This window comes from Melanotaenia boesemani, chromosome 13, assembly GCF_017639745.1.
Source record: "Melanotaenia boesemani isolate fMelBoe1 chromosome 13, fMelBoe1.pri, whole genome shotgun sequence".
NCBI lineage: Eukaryota > Metazoa > Chordata > Actinopteri > Atheriniformes > Melanotaeniidae > Melanotaenia > Melanotaenia boesemani.
Window position 1 is genome coordinate 11564476 of NC_055694.1, and position 18131 is coordinate 11582606.

General features: G+C 38.8%; 2 protein-coding genes across 5 annotated transcripts; one reads left to right on the forward strand and one right to left on the reverse strand.

The window, feature by feature from the left end:
- Positions 1 to 80: 80 nt before the first annotated feature.
- Positions 81 to 4472, reverse strand: LOC121651237 (receptor-type tyrosine-protein phosphatase eta-like). Of its 4 annotated transcripts, none has more exons than XM_042003250.1 (11): positions 4142 to 4445; positions 3837 to 3936; positions 3594 to 3693; positions 3418 to 3508; positions 3262 to 3338; positions 3018 to 3152; positions 1719 to 1841; positions 1474 to 1631; positions 1248 to 1383; positions 708 to 769; positions 81 to 613 (listed from the first exon to the last, which is right to left on the reverse strand). In XM_042003250.1, the coding sequence occupies exons 3-11, from the start codon at positions 3690 to 3692 to the stop codon at positions 376 to 378; spliced, it is 1119 nt and encodes a 372-aa protein (XP_041859184.1). In that variant the 5' UTR covers position 3693; positions 3837 to 3936; positions 4142 to 4445; the 3' UTR covers positions 81 to 375. The 4 variants fall into 4 exon arrangements, with proteins under 4 accessions (XP_041859184.1, XP_041859183.1, XP_041859186.1 ...); XM_042003249.1 differs by having other exon boundaries at positions 81 to 616; positions 4142 to 4433; XM_042003252.1 differs by having other exon boundaries at positions 427 to 613; positions 1248 to 1378; positions 4142 to 4472.
- Positions 4473 to 5651: 1179 nt separating this feature from the next.
- Positions 5652 to 17639, forward strand: LOC121651239 (periphilin-1). Its single transcript, XM_042003253.1, has 7 exons — positions 5652 to 6085; positions 6630 to 6713; positions 6788 to 6891; positions 6978 to 7204; positions 10646 to 10704; positions 16214 to 16366; positions 17152 to 17639. The coding sequence occupies exons 1-7, from the start codon at positions 6047 to 6049 to the stop codon at positions 17332 to 17334; spliced, it is 849 nt and encodes a 282-aa protein (XP_041859187.1). The 5' UTR covers positions 5652 to 6046; the 3' UTR covers positions 17335 to 17639.
- The last annotated feature ends 492 nt before the right edge of the window (positions 17640 to 18131 follow it).

Sequence of the window (18131 nt, forward strand, 5' to 3'; positions counted from 1 at the left end):
GGTAAACCATTTGCTCATGACCTGGAAATTGCTCAGCCTTTTTTCATTACATAAGGTAGAAGCCTTCTGTTTCTCTTGAATTTCAAGGGATCAGCAGAAAACAGGTTTGACCTGCTAAGGCAGGTTATTTCTCCAGGTTTTCCGTGAAGTAATACATACGGCTGTCTGTTGGATGCATTAAACTACGTGTTAGGTATGTTTTCTGCCTGCAGGGTCTTTCAATCTGTATACAAAGTATTTTTTCTCCAGTTTTTTTCTTCCCACTGAAGATACAGTATGTGGTCACTTAAGTCTTAAAAAGAAAAAACAAAAAGAAAAAAAACTTAACTTTTGTCTTATCCCGTGCATATAGGAATATACATATAAATATATCCTTCATTTGTTACTGGAACTGTTTGAAGCCTGATTACTCTGTGACAAGAAGGGCATTAGCCTCCTCAGTAGGTTCCCAGGGTGTAAAGTCTGTATTGTGGCCTGTGGTTGGTCAGATGGAGGTTTCTGTCTATGGCGGTGTTGTCTCCTGCTCCCTGCTCTGTTTCTCCGTCCTGAGGATGTGCGAGGCTGATCCTTAATGTGTTGCTTGGCATTCAAACTGATTTCTGTGACCTGTGGCCTGCTGGGAAAGACAAGACACATTGTTATGATGTTGTCAGATGTCACACTAATAATTCTTGGCCAGTTGCAGCTCAATGGGAGCATATTCTCACCTTGCTGACACTCCCCTGCTGAGCCAGTGTGCCAGACATTGATAAATAAACACATACTGCTCCTGAGTACACACAAAAGAGTGAGCAGGTAATAAAAAGGGTGAGTCTTGCGCCTGGTGTGAATCAGTGAGACGCACAGTGAGTACAAGGTGATGGATTTGTAGTCTGCAATAGAAAATTAGCCTGTACATTTAAATATGTTTAACGTTGCAGGGACATGGAATGTCATGCATTTAATTTCAATAAGATGTCAGTATTATGCTTTGTGCACTTCGGACACTAAATGCTTGAGGACAGTGTGGTGTATGTGTCATTTATGTAGATATTTCTGATGCTTTTAATTAAGAAAAAGATTATGTAAATACAAGACAGTTGAAGTATACTTTAATGGTATTATTACTTAAAACAATTGTTTAATAACTAAATTAACCTAAGTGAAAATGCTCCCACTCTATTTAGACATCGCACATCATACTTGAAACACATTTCTGTAAAACATGTCTATACTTTTTCACCAGGTGAAGGTCAGTATGGACTCACCAGATTCTGGACCATCCACATTCGATGCAGTCGCAGGTCTTCCACAGCAGCTCTGATGTCTGGTCGGATTCCCCTCACACACAGCTGCATCAGCCACAGCAAAGTCACAAATGTCCCTGACCGGCCGACGCCTGCACTGAATCACAAAAACCGAGCAATGACCTTAAACACAGTTAAAATAAAACCTCTGCAGTGCCACTGATGAGCTAGATGTCAGAGATCACACCTGCAGTGCACCACAGCTGGCCCCAGACGGGGAATTTCTTCCAAATGCTGCCGCACATGCTCAGTGAAGACACAGAGTGAGGACAGGTTTGGGACTCCCTGGTCCGGCCAGGAAAGGTAGTGGTAGTGAGTGATTATCCTGTCAGTTGGGCTGTCCCTCTAAACCACAAGAAGCAGGCACAGAAATCATCATCATCAGCAGCAGCTGCAAGGTGCCAGAGTGTGATGAATGTGCCTTTCACTCACCTGTCGCAGGTTAATGGTTGTGATAAAATAATCTGGACCTTGTTTGCAGGTCACTGTTGTCACTTGGAACAGTCCATGATAAACTGTCCCCTGCTCCAGAGACCAGTACTTATCACACAGCACCTGCACATACAGCAATAGGAAACATAGATTGTAGGTGCAGTGGAAAGAAAAAGGGATGTTTTGGAATATTAAATTTACTTCAGGAACTGATTTGATATGGACAATAACACTGCTGTAATTTACATGGGATTTAAATGCTTATACCCTTTGTTTGTAACTCAAATAAAATCAGACTAATATCACTGTGATTGGTTTTACTGCACTTTTATTTTTTCCATCACTGTACATTACTATGTTTCAGATTGGTGACTACACCTGGAAGGGGTTGATGGGAGGGATGTTGGAAGGGATGTTGGGAGGGATGTTGGGATGAGTCCCGGTTGGGCTGTCCATGACAATGTTATTTCCTCTTACTTTTTTCTCCCTTTTTTTTTTTTTTTTTCAAAGAAAAAGCAGATACTCTGATACAAAGTGAAATGAATGTAATCTGTTACATTGTCTGCAGAAACTCAATAAAGAAATTGGGGAAAAAAATAAAATAAAATTAGACTCACTTATACAGTAAATGTTAACTTAAATTAGCATAGAAATAAACATAATTCTTTTGGGCTTGCTTATGCTCCTTGTGACATTTCAGATTAAAGTAATAGATTGACTTTTTAGACATAAACTTTTCATTGACTTTAATAGCTATACAATAACTATTAAGTTACATCCAACAGATTAGTTTAGTTTAGCACAAACAGCTTGCACCTGTCAAAATGTAGCAAAATCCTTCTGACACATTATTCACATCAATTTATACTATTTCTATCTAAAGTGCTTACTTAATGTAAAATCAGAAAATTAAACATCTCTTGTGTTTTGCAAGTGGCTTTTTTGCAACCTCACATTTGCAACTAGATCTGTTACATAAAACTGGAGCTTATTAATTGTGAGCTTTACGGGTTCTTGTGGAAGGATGTTTGTTTTGACAGAACCAGACAATAACAAGATATAAACAAGTGTTTTCATAAGAAATACCTGCTGACCTCCAAGAGTTTAGACTTCTGGAACAGAGCTCCAGATTTATTTATTTTTTATTTATTTATTTTTTAATCAAAGGACAGCATTAAATCAGGTCAGGTTTTCTGCCTGTTGTTTAATTTTGTGATTTGCTAAGTTTAACTGAGATGGATATAGAGACCTTGAGATCCACAAGAAGGTTTTCCACTAATAAGTGAACAGGGGTCTTACTGTGTTCTTGTATTTCAGAGCTGTCACCATGATGATTATCTTGACGTTTTGCTCCCACACCATCCTCCAGAAGTCAGCTATCGTATTGGGCAAAGGACCCTGGGTGCAGATAAAATCTCTTTCTGATCCTCCACCCTGAATTGAGACAAACAGCAAAAGAAAGGCTGACAGTGGCAGTCAAGCATGAGGACAAAGCGATTAGAGAAATATGAAGATGAATTAGGAAGCTAATTAGAGCTCTTACTGGCACAAAATTAGCATTGATGTAATCAGAGTATGGATTTTGACTTTGAATGGACAGCCTCACACGACAGTGGTCATCTGTAGTCAGACAAAAGTATCAGACATAGCTTCACATACTCTCTGTAATCAGGTTTAAACTGAGAATCTTTGCACTCACATGGCAAAATGAGGGGGTATCTGTTCTTTTCTCTGTTGGCCTCTAGTTCTCCTGCTTTGATGGAAAGGTCTTTGCCAACTTCATTCAGCTCCTACAAAAAGCCAGATGGGAATACATACGAGAAACATTTTGCCAATCATAAATCATAAAGTATCATTTTTACTAGTAACAGTCACCCCAAACTCTTGTTTGAAGCCTCTTTTGCCTTTGGCAGCCAGTGTGTGACATCGCAAATTAAGCTCCTGCAGAATTTGGGATCTTGAGAAAGTTTCCATCCTGTAAAACATGATGGTCTTACATTAACATGTAGAAAATTGAAAGACAAAAAAAAAAAAAAAAAAAAAAAATAGAGAGAGAGAGCAGTTTAGCGTGACAAGTGTATTCCCTCGGGATGCTATATTGAACTTTGCCACTCTTACCTCTTGCCTTCTTTTACAGATAACTTGTCCTTTGAAGAAAAACTCACAAGGACAGTCAGTTGATGCCGAGATGATTTTGGAGTTGTACATAAGGAAAATCCTGTGATAATTAAAAACAGTCAGATAAACTTATGAGCTGAGAGTCCTGTTACCTTTTCATCTCCTTTCTCTAGAAATGTCTGTCAATTATGATTATTTCTGGCAAACTTTAGCCCTCTTCTTGCAACCTCATCCTAATAGAAATTTAGACTTGCATGAGAAGCAAAGCCCAACATTCCTATCAGAACAATTATTTGCGTACTTACCTGACAAGAGAGAAAACCTGTTCCACCAACTTCTCACCCTCACACAGCAACAGCATGTCAAAACAGCTTTAGTTCTGTGCTTTTATTTCTAGTTCATTATCATAAATTTGCCTCTGATGGATTATTAGAGTCTGCCACAGGCTGAAGAGAAAGATTTGAGGTCTGATCTCCTTTAAATTATTTTAAAATGGCCAGGTTATGCTAATACTTTCTATGTTTGTCTGCAAGCAGGAAGAAGCATGATGGGTGGAGTCGGTGGGTGGAGAGAGGGACACTGAACTTCAGGGGAGGGATGTCAAAATATGATTGGCCTCAGCTTATTTTTGTGCTCAGCTTGTAATAGTTAGAATTGAAACAAAATGCCCGTACTTCTAGGAAATCTCTGGATGACAACCTTCTTGGTACAGATTCTTTTAAGCAGACATTTTAGAAGATCAAAACACTCTTTTGTTTGAGTTATCAACTTAGTTAGGTAGCTAACAACAAAGGTTTGAGTGTAGTATGACAAATTCATGGTTTGATTTTTCTAGAACAAATGGAAACAGCAAAGATAAACATCTCTCTTAATATTCTTTTTAAAAATCCAATAAATTTTTCTTTATTCTTTCCTTTTGTTTTGACTTGTTGCGGAGCCCCTGTGACAGAAAACATTCCCACAACATGATGCTGCCATCACCATGTGTAACTGTTGGAAGGTATTGCTGCTCAGCACCTGGTTCCCTTCACACAAGAAGTTGAGCATTATGGCCAAATTGTGTTTTACCAAATCAGAGCATTTTTCTTTTTGACTGTAAGTCATTTGGTTGTCTTATTAGAGATTGTGCAACTGAATCTAAGAAAACTGTGTAAGTTGATTTTTCCTCTCTGAGATCCAGCTGTTTGCCTTTTTCAGTCACATTCAGTGAATTAAATTGGGGACAGGTGGATTCACACTAAGCTATAGAGACACATGAGCACTGTCAGTTAGATGCAAGGACTTATTGTATTTATCACAACAAAGGGTTTTCTTCAAATAGTTTTTTAAGCTTCAAAACCCAGCTGAAGTGTTGCCATAGTGCAGTATTTTGTGTAAACTGACACATGTGAGTATTGTAAATAATAAATGATAGATGCTTTTCTGAATACAGTACTAGTCAATTGTTTGGATACACACCTACCCATTAACATTGAATGAATGTGTGTTCAAACTTTTGACTGTACTTATATGCATTTGTTCCTGCAAATCAATAGGAGTCATGCAAATTTAGTACAAAGCAGACGGCCTTCAACAAGGTTCAGTATCATTCATAGCTTCTGTTCCTACAGTGTCATATTTAACCCAACCATTAGACGTAGACGTTTGTATACAGCAGCAGTCTTACAGCCACATGCATATGTTGTTACAGAGTTACAAAAACAGATTTAACAATCTCCAGGATGTCACGTGCGCAGTCATCTTTCAGAACACTGATTCTCAGTTTTCCAGTCACAGTCTGACCAGGATCAGAGATTTATCATAGTGTAACACCCCAAACGCGATGGTAGCGTGATTCCAGGGGAAACTCCTGGTTCTTGTTTCGGTTTTGCTAAACCCTTATCACGACAGCCTCAGTCTGATTGGGTGGTTGGAGAAAAAGGAAGTAAAAACGTGTCGCCTTGTGTTTTTGCGCTATAAAACGCTTGCGTTTTGTTTGGGGAGGGGGAAGTTAGATACTTCACTTAAAGCAAAACCTTGCCGTGATCTGTAATTAAGCAAATGCTGCAGTCTGATATTAACTACAAATGTGCAAAGGTTAAACTTTGCAGGTACATACATACACGGGATTAATGTGAGAGGCCACGCGCCCTTCCTGGTTTGTGGGACTCGAGTGAAATAAAGTTCGTGCGTTATTTGTAAGAATCCCTCAGCGCCAGGAACGGATCGAAATGGATCACGCTCGAGCGAAAGACACGCAGGAAAGCAAGGTAAAACATCCACAGGTGAAGAATAATGAGCTGTCAGCTGCACTGCTCGCATGGCAAACTTACTACGACCCTGCGTTCAGTCATTTGAAGTACAAGTCAACAAACCAAATACCTATTTGTGAGAACTGTAGTTGGACCGTGGATAATGTACACATATCAGCTAAAAATAAAAGTTAAACAAACATGAAACGTCCCCTTTCAGGCATAAAAGAGCACTAATGAGTATGATACACACTACGCACTAAATTTAGTGTCAGACACATTAAGTAAAACCTTTATATATATTTTAATTTATTTAATTACATTCTAGATGCGAAGATGGTGTCTTCATCATGTCTGTTTTATCAAACCAGCTGCAACATATTTGAAAAAAAAAAACAAAACTGTTTTATTTTCTTTAAAAAAAAGGGAAAAGCTCCAAATTCTCACAATTAGGAAATTGTAATGTTGAAACATTTTAAAAGACAGTATTATTGAAATATTGTCTTGTTTATCTTTGTAACAGCTTAATAAGTGTGATTAACATGATGTTGTTTCTTTCCAGGGTTTAGTGATACCACGGTACAGGGAACATTGCGATCAGTCTCTTGATGACAGACCCATTGACTGCACTGCATCACCCTCTAAGGTAAAACTTGTCTTTATCTCAAAATGGCCTTCTTAGACTTGTTTGAGGAAATCTTCTACTCCCTGTTGGTTCAGAATGAGATGAGGCCATTCAGAAGAGTGCGAAGTCCATCCAGACCAAGGGCATGGTTGTCCGGTTCTTACAAACCAAAGTTCGGAGTGCGAGTTTTAAAGCCTGGGTAAGACAGATGGATTGAGAAAGCAGTTTGTTGCCAAGTAAGCTTTCATCAATGAAGCTCTGACTTCTTTGACTTTGATGTTGCAGGTTTTCAAGAGAAGATGATTCATTCCACAAAGCCAATTTCAACACCCAGAGGTACCACTACCTGAAGTCCCGATATTATGTCCATCGCAGCAACCACCTCCCACCTAAACCTCACCACACTGTGCTGAGGGAGAAGGAAAGAAAGAGAGAGAAGGAGAGGGAAAAGAAAGACCGATACGAGGAGAGAGAGAGCACTGATGGACGTTCACCCACAAAGCAAAACAACAGTAAGTTTGTGTCTACAGAAGAAAATAATAACAACAGTAATATATTATTTATATTTTCTACCTATTACATAAAGATCAGTTAAAACCTGGAGGAAAATCTTCACAGCATGGCCAAATGTATAGATGCATACATTAAAGAAGCTACACAATGCTTTGACATCATTTCAGCAAGTTTATACTGTATTAAAACATTCATTTTGATGCAGTTTTGGAAATCTTTTTCTCTTTATTGATACTGTAAGAGATGGATGTGCAAAAGAATCCAAAGATTCTCAGTGTGGTTAAGGTCAGGACTATATGGTAAAGAACATAATGCTAGCATAGACTAAGATGACATTTTCTGCTACTTTTATCATTTTAAAATACAGAATTGTCACAGTCAAGAGAACAAGATCGACATAAAACCTTATTATTCTAGAGGGACAATTTGCTTTGCACACAACACACACACACACACACACGAGATAAAAGAACACAACATTTTTAGACTTATGTAAATAAATAGATAAAAAACAGAGTTAAAAAAAGGCCAATGGTGGCTGCAACAAATGAAAAGTTAAATCTATTTGTTCTTCATCGGGGAAGAAAATACCTCTTTCCTGAAGGCAGCCCACTGATGTTCTGAAAACAGAGGGTGTGGATCCTCTTTGCCTTCCTTTTATACAACAAAGCAAGATAATTTAACTTTACAACAGCCTTTTTCTGCACAGTTTTACACTATGATCAAAACTTTGACCTAATCCAGCAAAGGAGAATGTTAATACAAGACTTAATAAAACAATAAAGAAGCATTTTCATAAAATAATTGTCTACATAACATTTTAAGGTTGATGAAAAAAGTACATCTGCTGTGTATGCATCAATCAGTGTAACCAGGTATTTATATTTATCCACCACCTCAACTGCATGGCCAGTAATAGAAATACAAACAGGAGGAAGAGTAAAAGTCTTCCTGCAGAAATCAATGATAATTTCTTTTGTCTTCAACGCATTAGCTTATAGAAAAGAAGGCTTGCACGATACCGTAAAGTTTGTGACAGCTGGGCCATATTCACAGTCCTCATGGAGGAGAGAGAGACTAGTGCTGTGTCATTCATTTGTATTAAGAACAAATAAGAGTGGAAAGAGGACACACCCCTGAGGGAAGCCAGTGGAGGATAAAAGAACACCTGAAAAAGCATCATTACCTCTCTTTTGTTAGAGGTCTGTCTGTTAAACAGTCAATTAGCCAAGAAATTAGGATGGAGTCAAGCTTATGTGTGCTGGAGAGGTTGTATGCAATTAAAAGCAGAAGAAAAATCTAAAAAAAATGTACGCCTACAGCATCCTCAACACCTTTTCTTGCTCTATGTGCAAACCTAAGAGGGTCTAGTTTTTCCTGAGTAGCACACACAAGTGCGCTTTAAAAGAGAACACAACCGAGCCAAAGTCATTCAATGTTTTTTGTGCATTAACCTTGGGCACTGGAACATTATACTCCTTCTAGAGGCGAGGAACTCTATGAAGCTCAAGAGGCTTTGTGAAGATGTGAAAGACACAAAGACTTTTTCAGGAGGTGACCGCTTATATTGTGGGGACTTGGAATTTTTCTCTTTCACACCCCTTAAAAAGGACAGACAATCTGTCACTGTTCATGAAGGAAGTAACCCTTTACACAGCCAGTTCCTCACAATGTTTCACATTCTAAATCAGACTTACTTTTTTTATTTCCTGCTGCAGGTGATGTCACCCTGCTCAAATACAATGTTTGTCTTATCAGTAAGATTCTTAAGAGATTTGGAGACCCATGATTTGTTGTTTGGAAATCTATAAATTAATGTAGCTGGGTTTATCAAGTCTTCACACAAATTTATGAATGTAGTGACAATTTCAATTAATTTATCAAAGTCACACCATTTTAAATAGATAAAGCCCACTCTGTACAAGACCAGTCTTGATGTTGGATGGACTTTGTTGACCACACCAAGCAATGCTCAGGTTTTGTTTCATTCAGGACATGTTTGCACATGAGAACCAAGGAAACAACATTGCATTAAGAAATGCCCAGAGGAACCATGCAAGAGCTTTATAAGCTATTTTATTGGAGCCATAACAAAGGTCCAAAGTATTCATATTTCTCGTAGGACAGTTTACTTATTGACAAAGGTTAGCAAGTGACCTCCCAAGTTTGTATTGATTAAAATTGGTCATGACAAAACAGGCGACATCCAAAGCATTACTCTGCAGCCTTTGGACTCTTTCCACTATAGTTCAAGTGGCAACTTGCAGAAACTTCGTATGCAGCCATGAGGTGGAAAAGGCCTTTAGTTCAAGAAGCAAATGCACAGCAGTCAGATATGTTTAGGTGTCAATATGCTTTTGGCCACATGGTCTTTGATTTGTAATGATTTTATTTTCTGTAAAGATTTGCACCACAATTCCATGCCTGATCATTTGTCACGTGCAAACAAACACATTTTCACAATATTCAAATAAATGAAAATGTTCATGTTATTTTTACGGCTTTGTTGATTCTCATGCATTATATGTAATTACCACTGAGTGGCAGTATAACCAAGCAAAAGCACTCACTCAATTTTCAAGGAGATTTTGCATCACAAATAATTAGTGTTGAGGCTGGGGGGTGCAGTTGTTCATCATAGTATCTTCTTGGTAGGTAATTACACTTTGGTAGCGACCGACTAGTGTTACATAATGCTATGAAGCTTTTCTGAGACTTAATGTATGGATTATGTCATCAATGAGCTGTTGGCTCAAGCAAATATACAGCCTCAAATGAACACTGTGATTTAGTTAGTTTGATATAGATTTAGAGATGTTTGTTTCATTATTTGGCAGTGGGAAGAGTTTAAAAGTAAATAAGAGAAATCTGTTGTGATTTCACAGTTGTAACACTAATTGTACAGACCACGTATCAGATTTGTGCTGTATAAAGTGGTGTGTTGTATGCTGCGGGTATTAAATGTCTTTATCTTCCGTTGCACAGAGCCACTGTATTTGTGCACACACTGCAGCACTGTGGAGGTGTGTGTTTGTGTATGTGTGAGTGTGGAACAGGTTTTTTGTGTGCCCGAGTGATGGTGCGATGATGGTGACTCATCTCTGATTTGTGTGTATATGAGAGTGTGAGAGAAGAAGAGAGGGAGAGACTTACCACAGCATATAATAAAGCATAACAAATATAAGGCTTTACATGGTAATGCTGTAGTCCAACAATGCAAGTCAGGCAATTCTGACAAAACATGTATTGATTTCAGACATCAGTATGATAAAAAATAATCAGGAGGCATACGTGTAGCATCAGGAGTGACATAAACAACACCTGGTGCCTGCAGGTATTATAAACAGAGACCATACTTATATGTCAGTCATTTTGTCTTCAGTTGCACAAAATCTATCACTATGTTGTTGCATTGACCTTGTGGTTTGTCTGTCTTCCAGCTTCTAGACCCAACTTACCCAGGTGCACTTCCAGCAGAGACAAGGACATGCAGTTCACTGTAAGTTCACAAGCACAAAATCTGCTTTGCCTTCCACCTCGGTATAAAATCTAAAATGCAATGGTTCACTCCTCGCTTACAAATTAGATTTCATTCCACTGTTTTTCCTGCAAACTATCAAGTTTGTAATGTAGAGCAGGCCAGTTTCAATTCTGATGCAGATCTGTTATTAATAAGAACTTTTTTTTATCAGGTTTGTGTTGAATTATGACATAAAAAAAGGAAGAAGAAGAGGCAATTTTCAACAGTCAGTTTATTATTTTGTTTTGTGCAGCATGTATTTCATTGCAGTTTGTGTTTCTTTCGCCTTGTATGAAAATACATTAAATTGTGAACTGTTGGTCAGAAAAAAGCAGGATTATTAAAATGTCAACTTCTGCTGCAGGATATTGTGGTGGGCTTTTTGTGTTTTATTGACCAAGTAATCAATTTAAGCACAAAATAGGGAAATCAGCCAATACTGAAAATCATCATTTATTTGTATGTATGGAGTGACTGATTTCTTGCCATGTTCATGGCAGAAATAAGGCTTAAGCTTGCAATTATCATTATCACAGTATCACCATCTACAAAAGCACAGAAAGCACTGAAAAACTCATTTCATATAGTTAAAAATGATAGGTTTACATCTTGTTGGTGTTTTTCTTTTTATCAATCAGTTTATTAACCCCTAATTTCTCTGCTTATAATTACATGGTGTTATTGTTTGTTCATCAGACACACTGTTTTCACTTTAATGCAAACAGCCCTGCTGCTGCAGAAAAGCTGAAATCAAATGATCGCATACATTTCTTGGCAGACCTGAGCTCAGCAGAGCAGCACGTGATGAACTGCAGCTGATTACTGCTGCAGGGAAGGTAAAGCCAGGAGGAGAGGAAATATAAAAAAATAAAAACACTGGCTGCTTTATTAGCTGATAATACACTAAATAAAGGTCTTATTTATCTTTTAGGATTTTGCATAAAAGATAAAATTTAAGCCTGGTACACACATAACGATTTTTTAAATCTTATGAGATTTTCTTTATCTGGTTGAGACCTCACATGTGAAGATAAAAAAAATCAGTTTTGATCGTACTGTGTGTGGTGTGCTCCGATAATGTAATCACAGAACAACACACATATCGCGATGCTGTCCCGCAACTCATCTACAATCTAGTCCTCTGAGCCGGACAAATGTTGAAATCTAGAAGAAGAACCATAGCAACAACCGGCAGAAAATGAAGAAGAAGAAACATAGCAACAACCGGAAAACACAACACACAGCATGGAAGAGGATATATAGGACGAGGGAATGATGGTGGTCTTGGAACTATTGTTAACAGACAAGTATAGAAAGAATAAAAATAACAAACTGTAGACAGTGTGAACACAAACTTTATTTACTTCCTTTTTTCTCAGCTCTCTGATTGGCTACATTCCATACCACGTCACCATCCACGCAGTCAGAATGCACTAGTCGTCACGTTCCTCAGAAATCGGCTCTGAAATATTGAACATGTTCAATATTCCCATTTGTCAACTATGACCCGTTTCAGAGTGAATTATCGGGACAAATCGGCTCGTAACACACCCCACAGACCAAATGATAATTGGACAGGGAAATTTCACGATGATCGGGCATTTGTCATCCAAGGTCGGGACAAGGCAAAATCGGGACAAAACAGCCTGAAAATCGTTATGTGTGTGCCAGGCTTTAATCGGTAAAATTTTTTCGGAAAGTCAGTAGTTAAGTTAAAGGGCTCACTTTTTAACAAAATACAGAAGCCAGAAAGATTAAAATATTGCTAAGTTGTTAAGGAATAATAGATAGTACATGTGACTTAACGTGAAAGTCGCTTTTGAAAGAGGGATAATCATGTAGACATAAATGGCCCTCTGCTCTCTTTATTTCGTTTCCTCATGTATTTGCTGGAAACAATTTTCATTGCCTGGATGATGTAAAAGAAGACACAAAATGTGACTAAAATTTGGATCTTCAAGCTTAAAGTTAAAATACAATTAAGAATTCAGCCTCATTGAGCCTTACTGCAGGGAAAAAGTTTATGTGTCCTGAAGATCCTAGGAACTATGTTGTTGGGGGCTTTATGTCTCTGGTAGGGTCATCCATGGCAAACAGGTCTCCAGGGAAGGAACCAGACCAAGCACGGCTCAGCAACCCCCATGATGCAAAGCAACATTGGTCCAAGGTTTCCCTTGCCTGGATGCAACTCACTGGAGCCCCTCTCTTGAGCCGGGCCTCCCAGCCAAAGGCGAGGATCCTGGCAGTACGATCCTCGGCTAGCAGAAGCTAGCTCTAGGGAAGTAGAATGTCAACTATTTGGCGAGGAAGGAGCCTGATCTAGTGCGCAAGGTTGGGCGATAGATAGTTGGAGTCACCTCGACTCATGGCTTGAGCTCTGGAACAAGTGTCCTTGTAAAGGGCCTGACCCTCTTCCATTCTGGAGTTGCTCCCGGTGAGAGGCGCCAAGCAGGTGTGGGCATACTCATTACCCCCCAGCTTGGTAGCAGTATATTGGGGTTTACCCTGTGACAAGAGGGTAGCCTCCCTCCACCTTCAGGTGGGGAAATGGATCCTGTATGCTGTTTGTGCTTAGGCACCGAACAGCAGGTCAGAGGACCCACCCTTTTTGGAGTCCTTGGACTGACTGTTGGAAAGCAATCTTTCTGGGGGGACTCCCTCATTCTGCAGGGGGACTTCAATGCTCACATAAGCAATGACAGGGAGACATGGTGGGGCCTAATTGGGAGAAATGGCCCCTTTGATCTGAAGCCGAGTGGTGTTTTATTACTGAACTTCTGTTCTCGTCCCAGAATGTCCATAATGAAAACTGGATTTACAAGAGAATCCACATGTGCACTTGGCACCAGGACTTTCTAGGCCACAGCGCAATGACCGTCATTGTAGTTGTATTGTTGGACTTTCGGCCGCATGTCTTGGACAGTTGGATTTGTTTCCAGTGAGGTTGGACTCCGCCAATGCCCTTTGTCACAAATTCTGTTCATAACTTTTATGGACCGAATGTCTAGGTGCAATCATCAGTTTGGAGGCCTCAGGATTGGGTCTCTGCTCTCTGTGGATGATGTGGTTCTGTTTGCTTCATCTGGCCATGATGTAGAACTCTCGCTGGAATGATTCGCAGCTGAGTGTGAAGAGGTTGGGATAAGAATCAGCATTTCCAAATGTGAGACCATGGTCCATGACCATGGGTTCAGGTCGAGAATGAGGTCCCATCCCAAGTGGAAGAGTTCAAGTATCTTGGGGTCTTGTTCACGAGTGAAGGGGAGGATGGAATAGGAGATCGACAGGCAGATCGGTGCGACCTCTTCAGTGATGGGGAATCACTTCCTACCCTCACCTATGGTCAGGAGCTGTGGGTAGTGACCGAAGAATGAGATCATGAATACAAGCGGCTGAAATGAGTTTCCTCCACAGAGTGGCTGGGCTCTTCATTAAAGATAGGGTGAGAAGCTTGGTTATCCGGAAGGTTCTTAGTGTAGAGTAGAGTAGAGCAGAGATGAGCTGGCTCGGGCATCTGGTTAGGATGCTTCCTGGACACCTCCCTGGTGATGTTTTCCAGGGACATCCCACCGGGAGGAGACCCTGGGGAAGACCCAGGACATCTCTCTTGGCTGGCCTAGGAATACCTTGTTATCTCTTCAGATGAGCTGGCAAATGTGGCTGGAAATAAGCAGCAAGAAATATTTCCTCCCTTTTCACAGGCTTTGAATTAATTGGCTTGTTTCTTTTTAAGTCATTAAAGAAAAAGGACGTAAAAAGTCTGTAATTGACTCTAAGTTAACCTACTTAGGTGGTCTAAACAAGTCTCAAGTATAACAGATGGTGGTTATTGTTAGACTGAAAGAAACAAAATAGACTTGTCACAGAAAAAGTTAACTTTTAACAATGCCCAAATGAGTAATTTCCTTTCTTATCCAGTCTGAATTCATGCAACATTCTTATTCTTTTATCATCCCATCCTGAAGTGGTGTAAATGTTGCTTCATTTTCCATGTGAATGATCCATGATTTAGACTTTATTTGATAGCCTTAAGCGCAAAGCTATTCATTTACGATAAAAACTGGAGGTTCATGTTTCTCAGCTGAGGAAAAAAAGGTTTAATTGGATATCTTTAAGTTTTCCTGAAAACTGTTTTAGTTTTTTATTTTTTTTATGAAAATATAGGTCTGATTAGAATAGGTTAAAAAGTTTATTACACAGCTGAGCACAGCATTATTAAAAAGCCAGAAGAACACAGAATAATATACAATGATGATTTCAGATTGTGGAGTTTTTTTCTTGGGAAGGAAAACATCTGTCCAAGCCACTTGTCTCTGAACCACTATACACTTCTAAGATAAAACAGGTGAAGCCTAGATAAACTTGGACCAGAAGAGTATGGAGAAGGGAAAGGAGGGGCTGTGATCCAAAGCATTACATAATTTTTCCAACACAGTGACAACAGTGTTTTGCAAGGGCTAAATGTATGGTTGTCACTGGAACTGGGTCACAGGCATTTATTAATAAAGTAAAACTATTATTGGTAGTAATGAGATTAATTCTCACATTTAAAGAGCTATATAATAAATAGATAGATAGATAGATTGATCTTCAATGGGATGAGTTGACCTCAACTACAATGAAAATGCTTTTTACTTACCGGTGACAAAACTGCCATCAGAAGAGAATCATTATACAGACAACAGCACATTTGGACATCTCATGTGGGTCTGTGTGATTTGGACAACTTCACATTAAGCTCCTTTCTTGCAGCTTGCAGACAGGCACCATTCAGCAGCTGAAATCTGACAAAGCATCTTAAGAAACTCAATATACAAAGATGTTTATGGATCCCAGTTGTGAAGCAACCATTTACTGTGCAGGATTTGCATCCATGTATTGAAATGTAATCCTTTATTTATTTTATTTATATTACTTATGTATAATTTATTTTTGGTCTAATTTCTTTATTTTTTCCTTTTTATTTAGCTTTATATTAAATAGATTTTAATGCCACACTGAAGCAAAATTGCAAGAATTATTTCCTATCCAAACATCCATTGTCCTGATTGTACTTGTTTCACTATACAAATAATGATTAATTAAATGTGTTTTATTGGCTTGTAAGCTCAGTTTATGTGCTGCCAGTTTGTGAGATACGACTTTAGTTGTTACATACTATATTTCCCTCTTTAGCCAGAGGGGAGCACACATCCATACACAGCACTAATACATTTTTGTATTTCATGTGGCATTCATTCGGAGCTGGGGTTCTGGCTCTGTTGAGGAAAACATCTGACCTTAGCGTGCTGAAAACTCCACCATGTTCACCAACTACAAAACTTACCTGTGCGCTATTTATCTGAAGAAGCTGAGTTCAGCCAATCCTGCAATTACTTTTATACTCTTACTTCTGTTTTGTTGTATTTTCAGGAGTCATAATTTTCTTTACCCATGTTTTGTGCTGTGATTGCTACAGTGTCCCTCTTGTGTTGTTCATTTTTTTCAGATTTGTCAGAGTGACGGGAGCCAAAGCAGGGAAAAAGACCACAGAGAAACCAAAAACAACGAGCGAATCAGAGAAAGAGAGCTCCCTTTAGTTGCAAGCCAGACGGCAGCACGAGACAGAGCCATCCAACAAAAGAGGAGAGAGATAGATGAGGTTGGAAAGTGTAGTTACACAAACATACACACACATATAGGGGTAAACTATGGAAAAAAGTTTGGTTATTAAATCAAAGAGGAAGAGAAAGAAGTTATATAAGCTCTTTTAAGGGAAAGTGTGTCAGAGTACAGATTTTAGAAAGAGCTGGGTGACATTAAATGAAGAACGAAAAATGTGTTTGTTGTAGTCTAAACATTAATTTTAAAGTCCTGAACTTGAGCCTGAGGCAACATAAGTGCCATTACTGGCTGCACTTTGCCAAGCCTGGCAAAGAAGGGCTTGTTCACTGTTGGATGATGTTTTTCTTCTATTTTTATTTCTCTGATCAAAAAAGTGAAACTGGCTCACCTGTATCACAAGTGGCTCCAGCACGTGCTTTAATACTGCCTTCAATGTGACAGACATCACATGAGGCTGTGCTCATCGGCTGTGTGTTTGTGTAAGAGACTGTATGTGTGTTTCCACCCACTTGACAGAGAAGATGGTCTCTTGCTTTTTTCCTATCTCCATGGTTGCAGGAATATAGAAACACTGCAAGAAAAAAAAACAGTCTGGCAACAGGAGCATATGCAAAAATGTCCAGAAACGTCACTGAAAAGATGATCCTTTTTAATAGTGTGCATGTGAGCGTTTCTGTGGATTATTAATCTATTTTTTGGTAATGCATGAGAAGACTTTGCATATAACTTATTTAATTTTTTTTTTTTTTCCTTCTGACTCTCCTGCTTTTGCTTCTGCCTCTCATCGTCTTCCCTAAAGCCACAATTATCATTGTTTTTCAGGTGTATTATCAGGAATGTGAAATGTTTGGCCTTGTAGCAAAGATGCTTATTGCAAAAGATCCATCCCTGGAGCGTCCCATCCAGTCCTCGCTGCAGGAGAACCTCCGGGACATTGGCAAGCGTTGCGTGGAAGCTATGGAGAAATTTATTAAAGACTATGACTCCAGGGAGCTGTTGCACTAATCAGACACACACAGCCCTGTGTGTCTTTACCAGTTTCCCCTCTTAGCACTGCTTTTGTGTTTTCTTACTTGCCATCTTCTTTCATGTTCTTGTTTGATTGCTGAAGAAGGTCTAACCATGTTGTCAGCATAATGTTAAACACTGAAACTGAGGATTAAATAATGTGATAATGACAATACAATAAATACACTGGTCATTTACCTTTTAAATGTTATAATTAAAACTTCAGAAATGTATATTATATCTGACTTAATATGTTTTTACTTGCTTATTAATAATTAAACTGTTCACATTATATAAAACTATATGTGGTCCAATATGTTTTTGGCAAATTACTCATGGGTTTATAGTTACAATCACGTCAAAGCAAGGAACAAGTTGATAAGTCAGTAGATGAGCAGGATACACATTGTTGTTTATGATTATGGTGGACACTTGTCATGTGAGAAAGTGATGTTTTCTTCTCATGTGTTTTATAGAACTTAAATCAAACATCAGAATAGTTATTTAAATTGAGCCAAATCCATGTAATTCCAGCATAGAAATGACAAGATATGTCTGAATTATGTTCAGGAAACATTCAGATTGACTAGATTATTTCAGCTGTAAATTGTCCTGTTTTGTACACACACTAGATCAGGGATAACTAACTCCAGACCTCTTGCATCAGTGTCCTGCAAGTTATGGATGTTTCCCTGCTGCAACACACCTGATGCAATCAATGGGTCATTAAGAGGCTTGATCAGAACTTGACCGCAAACTGCTGGGGAACCATTCAATTTAAATCAGGTGTGTTG